This window comes from Tetrahymena thermophila, assembly GCF_000189635.1.
Source record: "Tetrahymena thermophila SB210 genomic scaffold scf_8254416, whole genome shotgun sequence".
NCBI classification, from domain to species: Eukaryota; Ciliophora; class Oligohymenophorea; order Hymenostomatida; family Tetrahymenidae; genus Tetrahymena; species Tetrahymena thermophila.
Window position 1 is genome coordinate 1 of NW_002476198.1, and position 25,114 is coordinate 25,114.

The 25,114-nt window shown below is 20.7% G+C and overlaps 5 protein-coding genes across 5 annotated transcripts; 3 read left to right on the forward strand and 2 right to left on the reverse strand. All coding sequences in view use genetic code 6, as the record gives it.

Moving 5' to 3' along the window:
• Nucleotides 1-227: 227 nt before the first annotated feature.
• TTHERM_001417299 (hypothetical protein) lies at nt 228-8,716 on the forward strand (the record flags this gene model as incomplete). The annotated part of the gene is made up of 20 exons (XM_012799886.1): nt 228-317; nt 571-660; nt 918-1,007; nt 1,265-1,354; nt 3,096-3,185; nt 3,414-3,503; nt 4,168-4,257; nt 4,464-4,553; nt 4,804-4,893; nt 5,201-5,290; nt 5,557-5,646; nt 5,900-5,989; nt 6,199-6,288; nt 6,553-6,642; nt 6,897-6,986; nt 7,213-7,302; nt 7,587-7,676; nt 7,913-8,002; nt 8,353-8,442; nt 8,623-8,716. Coding segments are annotated over 20 exons (1,804 nt in total), but the record flags the coding sequence as incomplete, so codon positions are not given.
• An 864-nt stretch (nt 8,717-9,580) lies between these two features.
• TTHERM_01417300 (kinase domain protein) lies at nt 9,581-12,341 on the reverse strand (the record flags this gene model as incomplete). Its single annotated transcript, XM_001029582.3, has 11 exons — nt 9,581-9,671; nt 9,817-9,921; nt 10,030-10,101; nt 10,285-10,386; nt 10,529-10,618; nt 10,787-10,879; nt 11,117-11,230; nt 11,392-11,481; nt 11,710-11,799; nt 12,042-12,131; nt 12,304-12,341. 11 exons carry the CDS (start codon nt 12,339-12,341, stop codon nt 9,581-9,583), a joined length of 975 nt encoding a protein of 324 aa, XP_001029582.3.
• Nucleotides 12,342-12,348: 7 nt separating this feature from the next.
• TTHERM_001417306 (hypothetical protein) lies at nt 12,349-13,245 on the reverse strand (the record flags this gene model as incomplete). Its single annotated transcript, XM_012799887.1, has 3 exons — nt 12,349-12,393; nt 12,477-12,587; nt 12,757-13,245. The coding sequence occupies 3 exons, from the start codon at nt 13,243-13,245 to the stop codon at nt 12,349-12,351; spliced, it is 645 nt and encodes a 214-aa protein (XP_012655341.1).
• Nucleotides 13,246-16,266: 3,021 nt separating this feature from the next.
• TTHERM_01417320 (ABC transporter family protein) lies at nt 16,267-22,203 on the forward strand (the record flags this gene model as incomplete). Its single annotated transcript, XM_001029584.2, has 3 exons — nt 16,267-16,443; nt 16,503-16,968; nt 17,453-22,203. The coding sequence occupies 3 exons, from the start codon at nt 16,267-16,269 to the stop codon at nt 22,201-22,203; spliced, it is 5,394 nt and encodes a 1,797-aa protein (XP_001029584.2).
• Nucleotides 22,204-23,709: 1,506 nt separating this feature from the next.
• TTHERM_001417320 (hypothetical protein) lies at nt 23,710-24,868 on the forward strand (the record flags this gene model as incomplete). The annotated part of the gene is made up of 4 exons (XM_012799888.1): nt 23,710-23,799; nt 24,060-24,149; nt 24,409-24,498; nt 24,748-24,868. The coding sequence occupies exons 3-4, from the start codon at nt 24,428-24,430 to the stop codon at nt 24,866-24,868; spliced, it is 192 nt and encodes a 63-aa protein (XP_012655342.1). The 5' UTR covers nt 23,710-23,799; nt 24,060-24,149; nt 24,409-24,427.
• Nucleotides 24,869-25,114: the final 246 nt, after the last annotated feature.

Consider the following 25,114-nt stretch of genomic DNA (forward strand, 5'->3'; position numbering starts at 1 on the left):
TAAAGTTCTTTTTTCTTTTTCTTTTTATTGTGCTTGCTTTTTTTTGTTCTTTCTTTCTTTCTTTCTTTCTTTCTTTCTTTCTTTCTTTCTTAATTTAGCTTATCATTTTATTTTTCAACTTTTGCTTTTATTGGTAATTAATCTTATTATTTATTTCATATTTTTTCTTCGTTTTTTCCTTCTCATTAAATATTTAATGATATATTTTTTCTTCAATATTTAAATAGTGAAAATTAAATTGGTGATGAAGGTGCATCAAGCTTAGGTTCTGCTTTAGCAAAGTGCATTAATCTCTCAAATTTGACACTTTTCCTTAGGTAAAAACAGTTTATTTGTTTTGTATTGTGATATTTTTAATTATAAAAACTAATTAAAAACAATAAAGCTCTTTTTTCTTTTTCTTTTTTTTGTGCTTGCTTTTTTTTGTTCTTTATTTGTTAATTTAGCACATCATTTTATTATCAACTTTTGATTTTATTGTTAATTAATCTTATTATTTCATATTTTTTCTTCGTTTTTTCCTTCTAATTAACTATTTAATGATATATTTTTTCTTCAATATTTAAATAGTGAAAATTAAATTGGTGATGAAGGTGTATCAAGCTTAGGTTCTGCTTTAGCAAAGTGCATTAATCTCTCAAATTTGACACTTGACCTTTCGTAAAAACAGTTTATTTGTTTTGGATTGTGATATTTTTAATTATAAAAACTAATTAAAAACAATAAAGCTCTTTTTTATTTTTCTTTTTATTGTGCTTGCTTTTTTTTGTTCTTTCTTTCTTTGTTAATTTAGCCCATCATTTTATTTTCAAATTTTGCTTTTATTGTTAATTAATCTTATTATTTCATATTTTTTCTTCATTTTTTCCTTCTAATTAACTATTTAATGATATATTTTTTCTTCAATATTTAAAAAGTTACAATGAAATTGGTGATGAAGGTGCATCAGGCTTAGGTTCTGCTTTAGCAAAGTGCATTAATCTCTCAAAATTGACACTTAGCCTTAGGTAAAAACAGTTTATTTGTTTTGGATTGTGATATTTTTAATTAAAAAAACTAATTAAAATCAATAAAGCTCTTTTTTCTTTTTCTTTTTATTGTGCTTGCTTTTTTTTGTTCTTTCTTTCTTTGTTAATTTAGTTCATCATTTTATTTTCAACTTTTGCTTTTATTGTTAATTAATCTTATTATTTCATATTTTTTCTTCGTTTTTTCCTTCTAATTAACTATTTAATGATATATTTTTTCTTCAATATTTAAATAGTGAAAATTAAATTGGTGATGAAGGTGTATCAAGCTTAGGTTCTGCTTTAGCAAAGTGCATTAATCTCTCAAAATTGACACTTAGCCTTAGGTAAAAACAGTTTATTTGTTTTGGATTGTGATATTTTTAATTAAAAAAACTAATTAAAATCAATAAAGCTCTTTTTTCTTTTTCTTTTTATTGTGCTTGCTTTTTTTTGTTCTTTCTTTCTTTGTTAATTTAGCTCATCATTTTATTTTCAACTTTTGCTTTTATTGTTAATTAATCTTATTATTTCATATTTTTTCTTCATTTTTTCCTTCTAAATAACTATTTAATGATATATTTTTTCTTCAATATTTAAAAAGTTTTAGTAAAAAAGTTTACTTGTTTTGGATTGTGATATTTTAAAAACTATTAAAAACAATAAAGCTCTTTGAATTTATTTGATAGCTTTTATATAATTTTTTTTTATCTTTTTCATACCAATAACGCTATTTTATTAATTAATTTAACAAATATTTTTTAATTTAAAAGTTTATTTTATTTCAATAAATATTAAAAATTTATACAAATTTATTATAAAATTTTTAGGTGTTTGAAAAAATCATCAATACTCAAAATAAAAAGCAAGTGTCTTAAATCAAAAAGATTAGTTGTCTTTAAAATATCATATTGATAAACAAGTGACGAAAAAAGGATGAATAAATATTAAATGTTTGAATAATATTATATTTTATATTGAAAAAGTTTTTTTTAACCTAATATATAAACAGATTGATTTATAGATTTTATAATTGATTTTATATTTATTAATATCATTCATATTTTTATAAGTAAATAATTTATTTATAAAAAATAAAAAAATAATAAATTTAATTAACTTAAATAAATTAATTTCTCTAAGCAACCCTATGGTTTCTCAAAAAACGATCAAACAATTTGAATCTTTTAGTGTTATATTATTTCTTAATAAATTTTATAAATGCCAAGCTTTTATATTCCTGTTTTTTTTTAATTTGAAATATTATCCATCAATCATATTTCCATACTTTTTTTATTTATCAAGATTGAATAGATACCATAATTTATATAAAACCTCAGGAAGAAATGAAATTTTACTTTTTATTTTAACTATTGTGATTATATAGCATACATACATACATACATACATACATACATACATACATACATACATACATACATACATACATACATACATACATACATACATACATACATACATCTAATCAGTTAAATTTTAAAATCAGAAACAGCTATTTATGTTAAAAAGAAATATAAAAATTTAATAATGAATTTTATGATAATCTTTTAAGATATCTGTTCCTTAAAATAAATTTATTAATAGATGTTTGATGATTATTATAAACTATTTATTCTAAATATAAAATAAATTTGGAGTGAATGGTAATTCATTTTTTAAATATTTATAATTAATTAAATTTTATAAATTGTTATTCAATATTTTCGAATAAAAAATAAATGATATAATAGAAAAAATATTTTAACAATCTAAAATAAGTAAACATTTATTTTTTTATTAATATTGCTTAAGTTTATTTTTATTAACAAAAAAGTTTTTAAACTCTTCTCTTTAATCTTATTAAGTTCTCCATATTGATCTGCAGTATGTTTAATTTATTAATATATACATTTAATATTCTTTTATTTAATTTTTAAGTTATTTATTAAAAATATTATTTTTCTCATAAACTAGATTCATTTTTATTAAAATTAATATTTCTTTATAACTTAATTTTTATTTTGTTTATTAATTATTAATTTTTTCCTTAATTTATTTATTATTTATTTTTCTTCAATATTTAAAAAGCAGAAAATATAAGGGTGATAAAGATGAATCAGATTTAGGCTCTGCTTTAGTAAATTGCACTAATCTCTCAAATTTGAAAATTAATCTTCAGTAAAAATATTCAACTTATTTGTTTGGATTGTGATATATTTTAATATCAAAGTCAATTTAAAATAATTAACTTATTATTTTTATTTTGCTTGTATTTTTTTATTTCTTTGTTAATTTAACTAATTTTTTGATTTTCAACTTAAGCTTTTCTTATTATTTAATATTTTTTCTTAATTTTTTGTTCTAAATAATTAATAAATAATATAAGTTTTTTTCTATATTTAAAAGATACAATAAAATTAGTACAATTGGTGCATAAGGCTTAGGTTTTGCTTTGGCAAGTTGCACTAATCTTTCAAACTTGTCGCTTAATCTTAGGTAAAAAAATTTTATTTTTTTTTAGATTATGATATATTTTGATATAAAAATGAATGCAAAACAAAAAAACTCTTTTAAATTATTTGCTTTTTATTTTTATTTTTTATTCTGCTTGTGGGTTAATTAACTAACATCCTAGTTTTCAACTTATTACCTCTAGTATATTTAATCATCTACTCTATATTCTGCTTAATCGACATCTCTATTCTAATAAATTTAAACTAACTACACTTACCTTAAAGAAAAATTTTTAAAAAAGGCTAAAACTAAAAATTTAATAGAAAAATCATAAAGATTGGTTGATATAAATTAAAATTAATTATTAATATTATTATTGAAATTCAAAAATAAATTATTTATTTTTATATAAATAATGTTCAAATGCATCAGCCTTTCAAAAAAATAGTGATCTCAATTCACTAAATTTTTGAATGGCATTTAGCTAAACTTGAGGTAAGGTGTCGAAAATACAGATGTTAATTAACCCTGCTTGTGTTTTTTTCTTTTCATTATTTTTTTGTTGATTTAACTTATTCTCATCAACTTTTACTTTTATTGTTAATTAATTATTTTCTAATTTAATAATTTTTCTTCATTTTTTCTTTAAAAATTAACTAATAAATAAATAAATCAATTATTTATTTTTTCTTCAATAATTAAAAAGGGGGAATTAAATTAGTGCGATTGCTGCATTAGACTTAGGTATGGCATTAGTAAATTGTACTAATCTCTCAATTTTGAAACTTAATCTAGAGTAAAAACAGTTTATTTGTTTTTGATTGTGAAATATTTTAATATAAAATTTAAAACAATATAACAAAATCTATTTATTTATTTATTGCTTGTTTTTTTTTCTTTCTTTCTTTGTTAAGTTTACTCATTTTTTTCTTCTAAATAACTAACTAACTAATTAATTAATTATTTATTTATTTATTTATTTTTTCTTCAATATTTAAAAAGATACAATTTCATTCTTGATGAAGGCGCATCAGGCTTAAGTTCGGCTTTAGCAAATTGTGCTAATCTCTCAAATTTGAAACTTAATCTAAAGTAATAAAAGTTTATTTGTTTTGGATTGTGAAATAGTTTAATATAAAAATTGAAAACAATATTTATAACAAACTCTTTTCATTTATTTATTAATCTTGTTTTATTTTTTCTTCTTTATTTGTTAAGTTTACTCATTTTTTCATTTTTTACTTTTATTTTTATTATTAATTAATTATTCTTATTATTTCATTTATTTTATTAATGTTTTTCTACTAAATATTTAATTAATTTTTTAATTATTTTTAAAAAGCAAAAATTAAATTAGTGATGGAGGTGCATAAGGCTTAAGTTTTGCTTTAGAAAATTGTGCTAATCTCTCAAATTTGATACTTAAGTTAAGGTATCACTAGTTTATTTTATTTTTTTATTAGTTTATTTTAAATTGTGAAATATTTTCATATAAAAATAATTTAAAACAAAATACATAACTAATTTTTAATTTATTTATTAGCTTTTTATTTGATTTTTTTTCTTTAGTGTTATAACTGTGCTTTTTTCTTCATTATTAGTTAATTTAACTTATTTTTTCTCAATTTTTGCTTTTATTGTTAATGAAGTAATTTACTTCTTATTACTTCATATTTTTTATTCGTTTTTTCCATCAAAAAAAATAATTAATTATACATTTTTTTTTAATACTTAAAAAGTGACAATGAAATTGGTACAATTGGTGTATCAGGTTTAGGTTCTGGTTTAGCAAATTGCGTTAATCTCTCAAATTTGACACTTGATCTAAGGTAAAAACAGTTTATTTGTTTTAGTTTATGAAATATTTTAAAATAATAAAAAAATATAAGCAAAATAAATAACTAACTCTTCTCATTTATTTGTTTTCTTTTATTAGATTTATTTTTATTTTTTAATCTGCTTGAGTTTTTTTTCTTTTATTTTTTACTTTACTTGATTTTTTTCTACTATTATTAGTCAATCAATTAATTTCTTATTTCCTGATTTTTTCCTTCTCACTAAATAAAATATATATAATTTTTAAATATTTAAAAAGTAATAATAAAATTGATGATGAAGGTGCATCAAGCTTAAGTTCTGGTTTATCAAATTCCGCTAACCTGTAAAAATTGATACTTACTCTTGGGTAAAAAAAATTTATCTGCTTTGGGGAAATAATTAAAAACAAAATAAATAACTCATTTAATAAATATATCAATCAGCTTTTTATTTAATTTACTTTTATTTTTTATTTAGCTTTTTTTATTTTTTTTCTTAGTTTTTTAATTCAATCATTCTTTTATTATTAACTTAAGATTTCTTATTATTTTAAATACTTTACTTATTTTTTCCTTATAACGAAATACTTAATTAAGTTTTTTTCTTTATTATTTAAAAAGATAAAATGAAATTGGTAATGAAGGTGCATCAGGCTTAGGTTTTGCTTTAGTAAATTGCACTAATCTCTCAAATCTGACGCTTAATCTTAAGTAATAACAATTTATTTGTTCTGGGTTCTGATACATTTAAATATATAAAGAATTTAAAACAATATTGATATCTTAATTTATTAGCTTTTTATCTGATTTACTTTTATTTTACTTTTTTACTCTGCTTATTTTTTTTTCCTTCTTTCTTTGTACGTTTTTTCATTTTTAGGTTTTGCCATAAATTGATTTATTCTTTAATATTTAAAAAGTATCAATTTAATTGGCGACGTAGGTGCATCAGGTTTAGGTTCTGCTTTAGTAAATTGCACTAATCTCTCAAATTTGACACTTAATCTTGGGTAAAAATAGTTTATTCATTTTTGATTGTGATTTATTTCAAAAAAATGAATTTAAAACAATATAATTTTATTCATTTAATTTATTTATTTATTAGAATTGTGCTTCGTTTTTTGCTAGTTTTTTAATTTAACTAATTATTTGATTTTCTACTTAAGCTTTTATTATTCATAAATTAATTCAAATATGATAAATCAATTCTTTTCTTCATTTTTTCCTTTTAACATACCAATTAATTATATTTTTTTTCTTAATTATTTAAAAAGTGCCAATTAAATTGATGAAACTAGCGTATCAGGTTTAGGTAGAGCTTTAGCAGATTGCACTAATCTCACAAATCTTACACTTAATCTTGAGTAAAAACAAATTATTTGTTTTTGGTTGGGTTGTGATGTATTTTAAAATAAAAGGAATTATAAACAAAAAAACTCTTTTAATTAATTTATTAACTTTTTATTTGTTTATTTTTATTTTTATTTTATTCGGCTTGTGTTTTTTTGTTTCTTTAACTCATTTTTCATTTACAAGTTTTGCTTTTATGAATTAATTTTTTATTACTAACTTCGTATTTTTTACTCATTTTTTCCAACAACTACTTAATTTTAAAAAGCTTCAATTAAATTGGTAATATTGGAGCATCAGACTTAGGTAGAACTTTATCAAATTGCACTAATCTATAAAATTTAACACTTATTGTTGGGTAAAACTGTTATATTTTAATAAAAATAAATAAAAAAAACATAACTCTTTTAATTTATTTATTTATTTCTTAGATTTTGATTTGATTTATTTTTATTATGATTGTGTTTATTTTCTTTATTTTTTTGTTAATTTAACTCGTTTGTTTGCTTATTTTGATATTTTGGTTTTATTATTAATTTATTTATTTCTTATTATTTCATATTTTTTTCTTTGACATTTAAAAGCGGAAATTAAATTGGCGATGAAGGTGCTTAGGGCTTAGGCTCTGCTTTAGTTAATTGCACTAATCTCTCAAATTTGATATTTAGTCTTGGGTAAAAATAGATTATTTTTTTGGATTGTGATATTTTTTAATATAATAATGAATTTAAAACAATATAAATACTCTTTTAATTTATTTAATATCTTTTAATTTAATTAATTTTTCTTTTTCTTTTTTATTCTGCTTGTGTTTTTTTTCTTCTTTCTTTGTTAACTTAACTCATTTTTTCATTTATTTTCTACTTTAACTTTAATTTTAATATCATTTCTTAATTTTTCCAATTTTTTCCTTTAAACTTACAAATTAATTAAATATTTTTCTTCTATTATATAACAGGTACAATCAAATAGGTGCAATTGGTGCATTAGGTTTAGGTTCTGCTTTAAAAAACTGCACTAATCTCTCAAATTTGACACTTAATCTTTTGTAAAAATAGTTAGTTAGTTTATTTATTTATTTGTTTTGGATTATGATATATTACTTATTTATTTTTAATTTTTACTTTTGTTACTAACTTATTAATTTTTTATTATTTTTATAATATATTTTTTTTTCTAACTAACTAACTAACTAACTAACTAACTAACTAACTAACTAACTAACTAACTAACTAACTAACTAACTAACTGTCTCATTATTTTTTTTCTTCAACATTTAAAAAGCAGAAATTATATTGGCACAATTGGTGCATCAGCTTTAGGTTCAGCTATATAAAGTTGCAATTAACTTTCAAATTTGACACTTAATCTTGGGTAAAAATAAATAGCTTATTTACATGGATTGTGATATATTTTAATATTAATATGAATTTAAAATAATACATATTACTAACTCTTTTAATTAATTTATTTATAAGCTTTTTATTTTATTTCTTTTTCTTTTTTTTTATTATGCTAAGTGTTTTTTATTTGTTAATTTAACTCATTTTTAATTAATTTTTTATTATTTGATATTTAAATATTTTTACTTTTATTTTAACTTATTTAATTTTTATTATTTAATATTTTTTCTTTATTTTTTTTTCTTGCTAACTTAGGAGTTATTAATATATTTTTTCTTTATTTTTTTTTTAGTTATCTTAGGAGTTATTAATATTAAAAAGGTACAATGAAATTGGTGCAATAGGTGCATAAAGCTTAGGTTCTGCTTTACTAAATTGTCCTAACCTTTCAAATTTAGTACTTAATCTTATGTAAAAATATTAATTTATTTATTTTTAATTGTGAAATTTTTTTTAAAAAAAGAAAATTTAAAACTATGTAAATAGTACTTTTAATTCATTTATTTGATTTTTATTTGATTAATTTTTCTTCTTTTAATATTTTTTGTGTTTGTTGATTTAAAATATAATTTTTTTTGATTTATATAAAAGTGGTAACGAAATCAATGAATCATAGTTATTGAAAGTTGAAAGTAAATGTTTAAAATCAAAAAGATTAGTTGTCTTTGAAAGATATTTCTAATGATAAAAAAGTGTTGAAAATAGGATGAATAAATATAAAAATACTTAAATAATAGAATATATATATAGTATAGCATGTATTTATTATTTTATCATATTTTTTAAAATGATAACTAAATTTAAAGTTAATATATTTATTATTATTTTTACATTTATAAATATAATCAACCTCAACCCTCTGTTTTCGCCAAAAAATATGAATCCTTTTAAAGATCGATTCTGTCTTATTAAAATTGTTTAAATGTAAACTTTTATATTATAGATATAAATTAGATGTATTCATAACATAAGTAGAGATTAAATAAAAATTACAATATATTCTTTATACTTAAACTATCTTAGATACTTAAATATACTAAAGTATATCAGAAAGTTAATAGTATTTTCTTATTCAATCAATAATAAGAATAATATATTGAAAGATTTTGCTAACAATGGATGGAGTTTGAACTAGATAATATTAATATAATAATTATTTTGGTGGGGTAGCTAATGGATACTTTCTTTATTCACTTTGTTACTTTTGTGATTGTTTGAATGGAAATTTTTCATTCAAAATGAATGGGTTACTGCTGTGACCCCCCCCCCCCCCCCCCCCGAATAAATTATTAAAAAGACTATTTATTTATTTATTTATTTATTTATTTATTTATTTATTTATTTATTAAAAATAACTATTTATAATTTATTAAATAATATAAATTTAATACTTTATTTATAAAAGGTTAAATAATTTCAACTATTATTGAAATAAAAAGTTCAATTAAGGCTGCTTTATATATTTTATCAAAAATATTAATATATTTTTTGCTAATATAAATTTGTATGGATGGATAAATAAATAAATAAATACATGAAAATTGAATTATCATAACTCAATTTTTTTATTCACAAGTCTATAATATTTACAGATTTTATAATTAATGTAAGCGATTTCACTTTTTTTCAATTCCTTTGCACTTTAATATAAAATTTTATGTTAATAATATGCAAACAAGAAAAAAATTTAATTGTATAAAAAATAATATTTAATTAAATAAATATTAATAAAATTAAATAATTTTTATTAAGAAGATAAAAATCATATTAAATAGATTGCTTTACATATCATTAGTTTTAGCAATTACTAGGCCAAAACTTGTGAGATTAAGACAAGAATCTAAAGTTTAAACAAAGATTTTCACATTATCGAATTTCATAAAATTTGCCCTATTAAAATTTTAAATATTACAAAAAATTTAAATTAGCAGAATAAACTTTATTATGAATTTAAACTATATTTTATTTATTAGAATTAAAATATAATAAAAAGTTTACCTAATGTTTAGAGAGAAAGTTTAGAGCTAATTGTATGACAAAGGTATTAGATTTTCTAATATTGTGCCATAACTAATTTATCATAATAATTATATCATTTATGTAAAAAAGTTAGTAAAAATTAGTTTTTCATTTAAACAAATCTACTAAAATTACAAAGCTAAAAATAGCTAAAAAAAATCAATAAAATGATAAAAAAATATCAAAATAAACTAATTAGAATGCTTATCATAAGTATTAAAGAATTTCTTATACTCAACATCAAGATCAAGATTCAGTATTGAGAGATTAGTTAACTTTTTAAAAATAGGACTGAATTGTATTTCTGATAGTTTTGTTTTCAAAATATTCTTCTCACTTTTAAATATTATTTTTTAAAAATAATTTAGACAAAATCAAAAAAATAAATAATAAAGTTATAAAAAATAATTAGTAGATAAAATAATTATTAGAAGTTAATTTATTTAATAACAAATTAACTAAATATTAAATTAATTACCTAATATTGAGTGTCAAAGATTAAAGATGAGTGCAGTTTTCTAAACCAGAATATAGGTTTAATAAATCTTCGTATTTAATTAAGTTTCTCCTTTGTATTTTTATAACAAATGATTAAAAAAAGAAGCTGAATTTTGGAATTAAAATTGTAAAACAAAAATAAAGAAAAATATTTCTTAAATTTTTCAAAATTCCTTATTAAGTTTTCGCTAGCTTAACAAAAGAAAGATTTAAAATATAAATAAAATTAATTTTTTACTTAAGATTAAGAGTCAACTTTTAAAGTTTGTTACATTATTTTTTTAGAGTGATACCTAAATTTGTTTCACCATTGTCACTCATTTAATTATTCCTTTTAAGAGATATGAAATCATTTTTAAATTTAATATTAAAAACTTCAGCACAAATAAGCAAATAAAATATATCAAATATTATTTGTTTTAGAATTTCAGATCAATAAAAAAGAGTAAAATCTTATGTTACAGCTTAAACAATAATTAAGCTAAGTAATGGCTTATTAAATATTTTATTATTTTTTTTTTGAATAAACCTCTTAAAAGATTAACATAAAATGCTAAATAATTATTACGCATTCTTATGTATTGGATCATATTCCAAATCAATATATAAACTTATGAGATCTTCGAATTTTGTTAATGAAGAATATATGCTAGATAAACCCTTTTCACTCATTAAATTTCTCCTTTTAGTTTATTTAGATAAAATTTTTAAATAAAATTCAAAATTTCAATAATAAATAAATAAAAAATAACAGATAAAAAAAGAGAGCGATTAATTCATCTAAATAGAAATTTTGTATGTTTACTTTAAAACTTTGTGTAATTAATTTATAAAAAAATTTACTAAAGCTTGAGGGTCAAAGCTGAGAGATGCTATAATTTTTCTAAAGCAGAACTTAATGATTTAGCGCCATTATTACCAATTTTATTGTTTCTTTTTATTTTTTACATAATTTATTAGATAATTTAAGGCATTTAGCAATAAGGAAGATAAAAATGAATAGCTTATTTTTAGGATATGCATATAGTTTTAAATTTATTATGAATTAATTACAATCATTTTATAAAATATTTTTAAATGTTCTAAATATTTTTTTTAATTTTGCTTATTATTTTAAGTAAATTAGTAAAATATTTATTAAAATTTAACAAAGTAATTTACTGAATATCGAGTGATAAATCTTAAAGATTATTAAAATATGTAAAACTAGAAAATAAAGCTTGAGCCCCTTGCTTGCCAATTGTGTTTTCACTTTTAATAATATGAGAAAAAGTTGTTAAAATTATAAAATAACTGAAAAAATAAATGCATTAATTTAAAAAAATTTTAATTAAATTAAAGGCCTAACTCAGTAAATGCTATTTATTAGCATAGTAAATAAAAAATAATAAATATTTTAAAATTCAAATGAAGATTTTTTTCTTTTAGCTTGTAAATATAAATGATGAATGCTAAATTTTAATTTACTCTAAAACAAAAAAAAATATTTTTACCTAAGGTTAAGATCCAATTATTCGATCTTATTGCACTTTTACAATACAGTACCTAAGATTTAAGCCCCTTTATCATGAATTAAATTTCCTCTTTTTATATATTTAAAGTAATAAATAAATTCGTCTTAAAATAAGTTAGAAAAAAGAGCTGATTTAAGAAAGAAATGATAAATAATTTAAAATAACTCTTCTTGTTTTATGTAAAAATTTATTCTTTTTTTGATTAAATTATACAAACTATAAATTAAAAATATAGTATTACTAAAGGTTTAAGGTTAATCTTGTGAGATTTGTGTACATTATTGAATCAGAGAATATGCTTTATACATCTATAGCAAACATTTAAATATTACTTTTTTTATACATAACTTTGTAAGCTAGCTCGTTAATTAAAGGAGAAAGTATTATCTAAAATTTAGTTAGTTATTTACTTACTTGTCTTTAAAATTATTTAAGCCAAAATTAAGAACCAGGTTTTAGATATAAGTGCAACTTTTTAAATCTTAACATAGCAATTATGTGCCCTACGAACCGAAAATATTATTGCTATTATTATATTTTACAGATTTAATTTGTTATTTCAGTTAAGTTTTTTAAAAATAAAATAAAATTTAAAGATAATCTTAAAAGAAATAAATTGAAGGTTTAAAAAAATTAAAACTCTATTTAAAATTAACCTCAAAAGCTTCTTAAAATATAAAATAAAAGGTTTTACGTGAGACCAAGTGATAAAAATTAGAGATTAGTAATTTATTTTAAACCAGATCCTAAGCTTTATATGCTCTAAAGATCGATTTGATTGTTGCTTTTATATTTTATTGATATTTATTAGTTATTTTTAAATATAATTTTTAAATAAAATGTAAACTTAAATTCGTAGTATAAATAAAAAATGTGTTTTAATCAGCTAGCATCTAGGTTTTAACTTATATTTAAGTTTTGATGAAAATTATTTATATTTTATTTAATAATAACTTATAAATTAATTCAATTATTTATACTTCAAATTAAGATCTAAATATAAGAGATTAGTGCACTAAGCTAAACCAGAAAATAAGCATTCTATCCCAAAAGCATTAATTTAATTATTTCTTTTAATATTATAAAAATAAAAATTTTAGTTCAATGAAAATTATTATTAGAAATCAATATAAAAAAGTATCAGTTTGTTGAAAATCAAATAAAAATTTAGTTGAAGATACATACTATAATTTCTAAAATATTATCATTTATAAAATAGGTAGGTTTAAGAGTTATTTTTAAAATATGTAAAAATATTAATAAATATTCCACCTATAAAATTTATCTTTTACATAATTTTAATTGCAGTAAATAAATTCAAAGCAAATGAAGATATGTTTTTCTATTAAACTTACAACTCAATATTCAAAATTTTATAAAATTATTTGTATCAATCAATAAGTTTAATAAATTGTTAAGACTAAAACAAGACCAATTTTAATCTAAAAATTAGACACCAAACAAAAAGATTTTGTTTAATTATAAAATATAAACCAAGCACATATAATTGTATTACTCTAATTTAAGATGCAAAGTTCTAAGACTAGTGCACTTTGCTAAGCTTGATCCTAACTCTGAAAGCAAATTTGAATCAATTTATTTATTACTTTTTATATTTTAAATTAAAATTAACTTTAAATCTTAAAAACTTTGTAAAAAAAATGAAAAAAAAGCAAATAAGAATAAATTTAATATTTCAAAAATTATTTTGAAAAATGTCCTAAATTAATAATAGAAACAAATAAATAAAAATTTAAATTAAGATTATTAAAAATTATCACTTGAGGTTAAGTATCAATGTAGAGATATTAGTGCAATTTGCTAAAGAAGAACTTAACTTTGAAACATCTAAATCTCCAATTTGAACACTACTTTAATTTTATGTAATAAATTTGATTTTTTTATTAAAAAGTATATATAATAGAATTTATTTAAGGAAAAAGAGCTTAAAATGTTTATAAAATTTAAATAATAAACAAAAGCAGCTAAAAATTAATAACTTATGCTAAAATTTTATATGATTTCTTATTTAATTTCTTTTCTTTAAATTATATTTTACAAATTGTTGTGTAATTGTAAATAAATACAATCATAAAATTAATTATTCTTACCTCAAATTGATTTCAAGGCTCGTATGCAGTTATGGTTCAGAGTTTATCAACTTTCGAATTAAAAAATTATTTAATCATATAAAATGCTTTTTAAAAATAACTACGTATAAGAGATTATTAAAATATTCATTTTTTTATATCATTTTCTTTTTTTTATCAAAGTTTTCAGTGTAAATTTTTTTCAAAATTTATTTATTTTAAAAATTATAAGATGAAAAAAAAGATAAATATATTTATGAATTTAGTTATAACTAAAAACAAAATAATTAGGAGAAGTAATAGAAATTATTATTTGTAATTAAAAATAATAAATATTTCCATTAAATTATTAATAAACAATTAGAAATAAAATATATTTACTATTAAAATGAAACAATTTAATTTTAAATATTTTTTTTTTAACATTTAAAATGAACATTTAAAAAAAATAATACTAATAAAAAGTAAATTGTATTTCTTAAAAATTTAATAAATTAAAAAAATTTTTAATCTTTCTGTATTCCATTTTACAATTTTTCATGTTTTTTTTAAATACCCCTCCCCCCTATTCAATGGAATTAAAGAGTAAAACTATTGATTATAATTTTACATGTTTTTCATAAAAAATTATAAAATATCATTTAAGTGTTCTTTTTCATTTAAATGCTCAATTCATTAACAACTTTTAACTATTAATTATTATTTTTATAATTATTTAATAAAATATTGAAATTCAAAATAAAATTTATAAATTATTAATGAAAAGCTAATTAATAGAAGAACAATAGACAATAGAAATAACAACTAAATTTATTAATTTATTTAAAAGTGCGTTTTAACTAATTAAATCAGTCTATTTTTATTTTTTGTTTGAAAAGGAAAGCAATATTTTGCAAGCAAAATAGCTAGCTAATTTTAGAACAAATAAAATTGAAAAAAAGTAAATTAATTACAAAAAGTAAAAATAGACAAAAACTCATTTTGAAGTATGTTTTAAAATTTGTAAGAATTAATTGAAGCCAAAACTTATTTTAAAAAATAGTATATAAATTAAAGATAAGCAAATTAATTATATCTATTTCAAAAAAATTTTATATCCATTTTTGAAATTTTATTTGATTTATTAGTTAGTTAAATCAATAAAAAGATAAATTTATTTTCTATAAATTTACTTCTTGATAAAAGTATTGTCTATCTAAAAATATATTTCTTATTTATAAAAATCAACTCATAACAATAGATAACAAACCATTTTTAAATTTGGATGAATTAATTATATCTATTTTAAATCCATTTCCGAAATATTTTTTACGCATTAGTTAAATTAACAAAACAATAAATTTATTTACTTAGAATTTTCTACTTAAAAAATAAATAGCAAAAATTAATATATTTCTAATTTATTTTAAAAATAAATCAATTAATATTTAAAATCATTTTTAGAAGATATGTTCAAACTAAGAATTTACGCAAATAAGCCATTTTTAAATTTTATAAATATATCTATAGAGCTAAAAATAATCAAAATAAATGTTTTGGCTAATGATTGCATTTTAATATAAAAGTAATTAAATTTAAAATTAGATATATATTTAAGCATAGATATATTTATTTTTAGTAAATATTTTTATTCTTGCTGATAAATTATGAGAAAATTCTTTTTTTAGTATTCTAATGATTCTACGCAATTTTGATTTACTGTTTTAAAGATAAAATTTTGGTGTTAAATATAATATCAAAAAAGCATTAATTAGAGTAGATAATTGAAAATTGAGAAGATTTCCTTGGAAAGTTCAAAATATAATATTTAGGTAAAAAATTGATTGTTTATTAGTAAATTAATTCCTCATTGAATTTCAATTAAAAGAAGAAATTAATTAATTAAAGTAGACAGTTTGAAATTGAACAAAAAAACTTATTTAATTAATTAATAAGAAACATTATGAAAGCTAAATGTAATAGATGCATAATAATACATATCTAACTAACTATAATTGAATTATTAAAGCATTTCTTTAAATATCAAAATAGAAAAACCATTGATTTTGATATAATTTTTTAATTCAAAAAAAAATAAAAGAAACAAAAATAAATTGTAATAAAATTACATTAATATGGGATTTTCTACGCATCTAAAAGCTTTAATGAAGAAAAACTTTATTCTTTGGAAAAGGAATATTTGTTGTTCTATTTTCGAAATACTTCTACCATTTTTCTTGGTTGCAACTTTCTTTATCCTAAAAAGTTAAGTGGATGATGAGTTTATTCCTAAAAAATCATTTTATCCTGAAGTAATTAATTTATTATACAATTCATTACAATTAATTTTAAATATATTTTTTTAAAATAGAAAACTATTTTACCTCCAAACTATTAAAATATTGGAATTAATCCTAAAACAAACTTTCCTATTCCTCCTCATATGAAAGATTGCCTCACTGGTCGCTCATCTTAATATCCTTCTTATAGAAACGGTCATGTTGCTACAGTTGGTCCTGATGATTTTTTGTTACCTTTGGAAAATATATTCTAATAAAATTATAACTACTAAACCAAAAGATATTAATCAGTTGATGACCTCATTTCTTATGCTTCCTCTAGTGACTACAATAACGATATATGCTTTGGTATCTCAATAGACTAATACTACAATAACATCTTTAAATATCGTCTTTTATTCAATGCTTCATCTGTCACTGATTCTGAAGTGCCATAAACCATAAGACCAGAAGTAGTTAATTATCTATATGAAAACAAAAAAAATAATCTTGATACCTGGGTTAATAGTGGATTTCTTACAATTCAAAATTGGATAGGTAAGAATATTTAATTTCTTATTCATCTTACTACTTATTAAAAAATAAATATTTAGAAATGAATTAATTTATTTTATTAAAGAAATTAACATACCTAATACTTCATCTTAATCAAATGAATATCCATTAAAAGCAAACATAGCTTACATTTTCATTAGCATACATAATGATATATTTAATATCAATAAAGCTTTCCTTTTCTTGTTAAAAATAAAAGTTTAAATTCTTTTGAAGAAAAAAATAAACAAATTTCATTGATTGATTTGATGAATATTTGAATATTTTTAATTTAAGATAATAAGGAAAGCTAAAATTAAATTTCGATAAATATTAATAAGTGAATTTGATTAAAAAAAGATTAATTTAAATAGATAATAGCAAATGATAAAAAAAATACAACAATTCCTAATAATAAAATTTTATAAATTAAATAAAACATCAAACAAAAAAGGTTTAAAATTAATTTTTAAAAAAATTAAAATAGATAATATAATTTTACAGTACACCACTGAAAACAGTAATCTAGAAATATAGAGCAGTATTACATCTATGCTCGTTTAGGATCATTATAAAAACTCTTTAGTAGATAATTTAAAAGGCAATATGGGAGTTTTTATTGTCTTACCTATGATTTTAATTTATCTCAGAATGACATATGGACTTCTTATTGAGAAAGAAAAGAAAATTAGAGAAGGTATGAAAGTAATGGGAATGAGTAATTCTAGTTTCTATGCTTCATGGATTATCTATTATTTCATCATCTACTTTTTGTGTAGCATTCTTGTTTCCAGTGCTCTAAAAGGGTCTATTTATGTTTCATCAGATTGGAGTGTCATTTTTGTATGGCATTTGATATTTGGAATCTCTTTGATTTTCTAAAGTATCTTTATCACTACTTTTTTCACCAAAGCACAAGTTGGAAATATTTTTGCTATGGTTTTCTTCTTATTTTAATATATGGCAATAATTATTCTTAGTAACTATGATAATCCTTCAAAAAATGATAAAATTGGTGTTTCATTCTTACCTTAAGCTGGTACTTCTTTGGCTTGTGATGTCTTTCTTATTTCTGAAAGTTCAAAAAAGGGAATTCAATGGTCTAATTTGACTGAAGAAATCGATAATTATTCAGTTTTTATTAACATTTATATGAATTTAATAAATATTTTTATATTTATCATTCTTGGTTTATACTTTGATCAGGTGTTTCCCAATGATTTTGGAAAAAAACGTCATCCTCTCTTCTTTATCAGCTGGATTTGGGAAAAGAAACTTAGTCCAAAAGAGAAAAAAAGGAAACTCTTAGAAAAGGCAGAAGGCGAATAAGCATTTGATTTCAATGATAATTTTGAAGAAGTTCCTTAAAATCTAAAAGACCAAGAAGAGTTGAATCAAACTGTAAAGATAACAAATTTAAGAAAGATTTATCCATCTGGTAAGAGCGCAGTGAATGGATTAAGCTTTTCAATGTACAACGGATAAATATTTGCTCTGTTAGGCCATAACGGTGCTGGTAAAACTTCAACTATTTCTATGCTTACTGGCATGTATGAAATGACAGATGGCGCTGCTAATGCTTTAGGTAGAGATGTTGAGACTGAAATGGAAGAAATTCGTACTTTCATGGGCGTTTGTCCTCAGTATGATATTTTATTTGATGACTTGTCTGTTTATGAGCATTTAGAACTTTTTGCTACTTTTAAAGGCATGACTGATTCTGAAGAGATCAAAAAACAAGTGTAAAAACACATTGAGGATGTCGATTTGTAAGAAAAGACTAATGAGCTTGCTAAGAACCTTTCTGGAGGGTAAAGAAGAAGACTCAGTGTTGCAATTGCTTTTATTGGAGGTAGCAAATTAGTATATCTAGATGAACCAACTAGTGGTATGGATACATCTGCTCGTAGACATATTTGGGATATGCTCAAAAGATATAAGAATGACAGAGTTATTTGTTTAACAACACATTTCATGGATGAAGCTGACTACCTTGGAGATAGAATTGGTATTATGGCAGATGGATAGCTTGTTTGTTTAGGAAAACCTCTCTTCTTAAAGAATAAATTTGGAACTGGTTATAATTTAACAATAGTGAAGAAGTACCCAACAGATAACTCATAACCCATTATTGATTTCGTTAAAAAACACATAAAAACTGCAGAAGTTTTGTCAGATGTATCAGCTGAAGTTGTTTTGTAACTTAGAAACGAAGAGGCTTCTAACTTCCCTCCACTCTTTTTAGAACTTGATAACTCTTTGCAAAAGTTAAGCATCCAAACATATGGTATTTCCATCACTACCTTAGAAGAAGTCTTCTTGAAAGTTGCTCATTTGAAAGAGAAAAAAATAAAAGAATAAAAGAAGAAGGAAAAGCTAAATGAGCAAGAAAAAGATAAGAGCAATAGCAAAAATATTTACTTAAATGTTGATAAATCTTAAGACGGTAATAGCGATATTGAAAGCTAAAAAAATTAATAGAATAAAATATCAGAAGACGAAAAAAATGCAGATGAAATTGACAATTTCGATTTGAATTAAGTTAGAATCACAAAAACTTATGACAAATTTTGCTATCACATGAGAGCACTTACAACAAAGAGAGCAATTTCATTTAAAAGAGATATTAGATCCCTCTTGTGTGAAGTTATTTTACCTTGTTTGATTGTTGTTGTTGGATTAAGTTTAACTTTAATTTCCTCCATCACAGAATAAAATGGGGTAATAATAGATCCAAAAAATTTCCCAAACCCATTGAATGTAGTTGTAGGTAATGCTTAAGGTCTATCCGCTCCTCATATATAAAATTTATTGGGTTCTTTCAGTTAAGCAAATTTATATGATTTTTGGACAGCAAATCAATAATCAGTTGATGAATGGGAAGACTATGCCTTTCACTCCAAAAATTACGATTCTACAGGTTCTTACTATATTGAAGAAATAAATATTTCTAACACTTTCAAATACACAACAGAAATAAATACCATATATAGAGATGCTGCTCCTTTATATATAAACTAAATGAATGAAGCTTACATCAATTATTGGCTTAAGTAATTAGGAAAACATTAAATCACAATTTAAGTAACTAACCATCCTTTACCATTAACACAAACTTAAAAGGACTTATCTGGCAGTGCATAAGGTCTTGTTACTAGTTTTATTTATGCTATTGCTTTTTCTTTCATCCCTGCTTCATTGATATCTTTTATAGTTAAAGAACGTACAGAAAAGATTAAACATCAGCAATTAGTAAGTGGAGTTAGCTTATACACTTATTGGTTCAGTAATTATTTGGTTGACTTCATAAAATACATCATTCCTGCTGTCTTTTCTATTTTGATGATTCTTGCTTACGATATTTCATCATTCACTGAGAGTTCTTGTTTAGCAGCTATATCTTTAATGGTTTTTCTCTATGGATGGTCTGTTATCCCATTCTCTTATTTTACAAGCTTCATTTTTGGAGATTACGGTAATGCGTAAGTTTCCTCTTTCTTCATTAACTTCTTATTTGGTGGTATAATGCCTATGGTTATTTTCATTCTCCGTATTATTGATTCTACTGAGAGTGCTGCAATAGCTATTGGATGGATATTTAGAATCATTCCTTCATTCAGCTTTGGTTATGGAATCATGAACATAGGTAATAGAAATCTCTACGCCTTTTAAAATAATTATCAATAACTTGACTCACCATTTTCAATTGATATTGCTGGAGCTGATATTATTTTTATGATTCTTGAAGGATTTATTTACTATTTGTTGGTGTTTTTGGTAGAAAACCACTCTTAAATATCCTTCCTAAATAACATGTTTTCAAAGGAAAAATCAGTTGAATACTAACCTAAAGAATATGATGAAGATGTCTAAAAAGAAATTGATCTCATCGCAGAAACCAATCCTTCAGACTATACAGTTAGAGTCAATAAGCTTAGAAAAGTTTTTATTCCTTCTAAAGATAGAATAAAAGTTGCTGTCGATTAAGTCTCTTTCGGCATCGGTAATGGAGAATGCTTCACCCTTTTGGGAGTGAATGGTGCTGGAAAGACTACAACATTTAAAATATTGTCAGGTGAAATTTAGCAAACTTCTGGAGAATGCCACATCATGGGATTCGATTTGAAAACTCAAATCAATCAAGCTCGTAATTACATTGGTTATTGCCCACAATTCGATGCATTGTGTGATAATTTAACAGCTAGAGAACATCTCGAAATGTATGCATTAATCAAAGGAATTCCTATTGAAATGAGAGAAAAGTTAGTTGCCAAAAAAATTAAAGAAATGGATTTGACTGATTTCGAACATAAACTAGCTGGAACCTATAGTGGAGGTAATAAACGTAAGCTAAGTGTAGCTATAGCAATGTTAGGTAATCCTCCTATTGTTTTTCTTGATGAACCCTCCACAGGAATGGATCCTGCTGCTAGACGTTTCATGTGGGATGTAATTTCAAGAATTTCTACCAAACGTAAAAGTTCAAGTGTAATTTTAACGACTCATTCTATGGAAGAAGCCGAAGCTCTCTCAACAAGAGTTGCTATTTAAGTAGAAGGTATATTGAGGTGTATTGGAAGCATTTAACAAATAAAGGATAAATTTGGTGAAGGTTATGAAGTAGAAATCAAACTAAAAATCCCTACAGAACAAGAATTGATTCAAAAATTAAGTTTATATGGTATAACAGAAGATAATGTAAAAGAATAGATTCACTATGATTAACTTGAATCATATTTACAATAAATGAATGCATCTAATCTTAATGAATAAATAAATGCTTAAGGCAATGGCAAATAACTATATGCTAGATTGAATTCCGATGTTGGAGTAAGTCTCCTTTCACTAGCTTAATATATTGTATTAGAATAGAATGGAGAAAACTTAAAGTCTTTCATATAAAATAAAGTGGGCGAATATAATATAATCGAACATTTTGATGATTTCTACAGATTTAGAATTTTATCAGACATATCTATTGGTAAAATGTTTGAACTTTTTGAAAACAACAAAAACAATTTGCTTGTAGAAAATTATTCAGTCAAGCAAGCTTCTATTGAATAAATTTTCAACTTATTTGCCACAAATTAGATAAAGGTTAACTAATAAAAGTTAAAATTTAATGTAGATTAAAAGAATCAAGAACAAAGTGAGCAAAACAGTTCTCAATAATACTACGGATAAAAATTTATTGAGATGAACCAGCTTCAAATTGTTCCTAAAAATAATTAAAATTGAATAAAAATATTTATCTATTTATCTTAATTTGTCATCTATCTAGTTGTTTGTTTTTGTATCTATTTTTTAAATTTTTTATTTAAGATGATTTGTGAATTGGAAAATTTTAATTGTTTTTTTATCAAAAATTTTTAATTTAAAATTTTTATTTAATTATAATTGTATTATAATTTAAATAAATTAGATTTTTTAATAAATAAATAAATAAATATATAAATAAAAAATATATTTCAAAATAGGTGGCAGGCAAACCATGAAATTTTTGTATGGCATCATGCTATAATTAGAGATATTATAAATATTCCTAAAATTACAGAGATAAAACAAACATAAAAATCTACTTATAAACATTATTTTTATAATATTTTAGAACATTAACTACTAGGTTTTTTTCAAATATGACTAAATAAATAATCGGCGGTCTCTAATTCCTGCTATATTTATTTTTAAGTATATGCTTTAAATAAAAATATTAAGTTTAAAAAGTGAATGTTAAATTAATTTTTCTGTGATATCTATCTCTTCATAAAACCAAATTTATAAATTATTTGATAATTAATTAATTTTTTTTTATTTGTTCTTTTTATCTATTTATAATTAATTAATTAATCAAATTTCATAAGTTGCTATTCAATATCTTTGAAAAGAAAAATAAATGATATAATAGATTAAAAAATATTATAATTTGAAAAAAGTAATTATTAATTTTTTTATTAATATCTTTTAAATTTATATAAATTAATAAAAAAAGTTTTTAAGCTCTTCACTTTTATCTCATTAGGTTCTCCATATTGATTTGTGGTATATTTAATTAAAAAATATTATTTTTATTATTTATATTTTTTGTATATTTAATTTTCAATTTTTTTAAATAAATAATTTTTATAAAAGAAATTATCATCATCATTATTTATTTATTGATTTTTATTAAAACTATAATTTTTTAGTTATTTTAACTTAATTTTCATTTCAATTTTTAATTATTTATTTATTATTCATTTTTTATTATTTTATTATTTGATATTTTTTCTTCATTTTTGCTATTAAAACTTACAATTAATAAAAGCTATTTATTTACATTGTAATATTTTTAATTATAAAAGTTAATTTAAAACATTAAAGTTCTTTTAATTTATTTGATTTGTTTTCCTTTTTCTTTTTATTATGATTTCTTATTTTTTCATTCTTTGTTAATTTTATTAATTAATCTTAATATTTCATATTTTTTCTTCATTTTTTCCTTCTAATTAACTATAGTGAAGTACCTATTTAATTTCATTCTAAATAACATTATAAATAAAGCTAATTTTTAGAAAGCATAAAATATCATTTTTTTTGAATAAAATAAATTTTGAAAACCTAGGATGGAAAAAGTTTCATAAAAAATATTTAAAATTTTAATTTTATTATTTTTAATTAACTAATCTTAATATTTCATATTTTTTAATAATTTTTTCCTTCTAATTAAATATTTAATGATATATCTTTTCTTCAATATTTCAAAAGTTAAAATTATATTGGTAATGAAGATGCATCAGGCTTAGGTTCTGCTTTAGCAAAATGCATTAATCTCTCAAATTTGACACTTGATATTAGGTAAAAACAGTTTATTTGTTTTAGATTGTGATATTTTTAATTATAAAACTAATTAAAATCAATTAAGCTCTTTTTTCTTTTTCTTTTTATCGTGCTTGCTTTTTTTTTGTTTTTTCTTTGTTAATTTAAAAATTCATCATTTTATTTTCAACTTATGCTTTTATTTTTAATTAACTAATCTTAATATTTCATATTTTTTAATAATTTTTTCCTCCTAATTAACTATTTAATGATATTTCTTTTCTTCAATATTTCAAAAGTAGCAATGAAATTGGTGATGAAGGTGCATCAGGCTTATGTTCTGCTTTAGCAAAATGCATTAATCTCTCAAATTTGACACTTGACCTTAGGTAAAAACAGTTTATTTGTTTTAGATTGTGATATTTTTAATTATAAAACTAATTAAAAACAATAAAGCTCTTTTTTCTTTTATTTTTATCGTGCTTGCTTTTTTTTTGTTTTTTCTTAGTTAATTTAAAAATTCATCATTTTATTTTCAACTTTTGCTTTTATTTTTAATTAACTGATCTTAATATTTCATATTTTTTAATAATTTTTTCATTCTAATTAACTATTTAATGATATATCTTTTCTTCAATATTTAAAAAGTCAAAATTAAATTGGTAAAATGGGTGCATCAGGATTAGGTTCTGCTTTAGCAAAATGCATTAATCTCTCAAATTTGATACTTGAACTTGGGTAAAAACAGTTTATTTGTTTTGGATTGTGATATTTTTAATTATAAAAATTAATTAAAATCAATAAAGCTCTTTTTTCTTTTTCTTTTTATCGTGCTTGCTTTTTTTTTGTTTTTTCTTAGTTAAATTAAAAATTCATCATTTTATTTTCAACTTTTGCTTTTATTTTTAATTAACTAATTATTTTTTAATAATTTTTTCCTTCTAATTAACTATTTAATGATATATCTTTTCTTCAATATTTCAAAAGTTAAAATTATATTGGTAATGAAGATGCATCAGGCTTAGGTTCTGCTTTAGCAAAATGCATTAATCTCTCAAATTTGACACTTTAACTTCAGTAAAAACAGTTTATTTGTTTTGGATTGTGATATTTTTAATTATAAAAACTTATTAAAAACAATAAAGCTCTTTTTTCTTTTTCTTTTTATCGTGCTTGCTTTTTGTTTTTTCCTAGTTAATTTAAAAATTCATCATTTTATTTTCAACTTTTGCCTTTATTTTTAATTAACTAATCTTAATATTTCATATTTTTTAATAATTTTTTCCTCCTAATTAACTATTTAATGATATATCTTTTCTTCAATATTTCAAAAGTGGCAATAAAATTGGTGAAA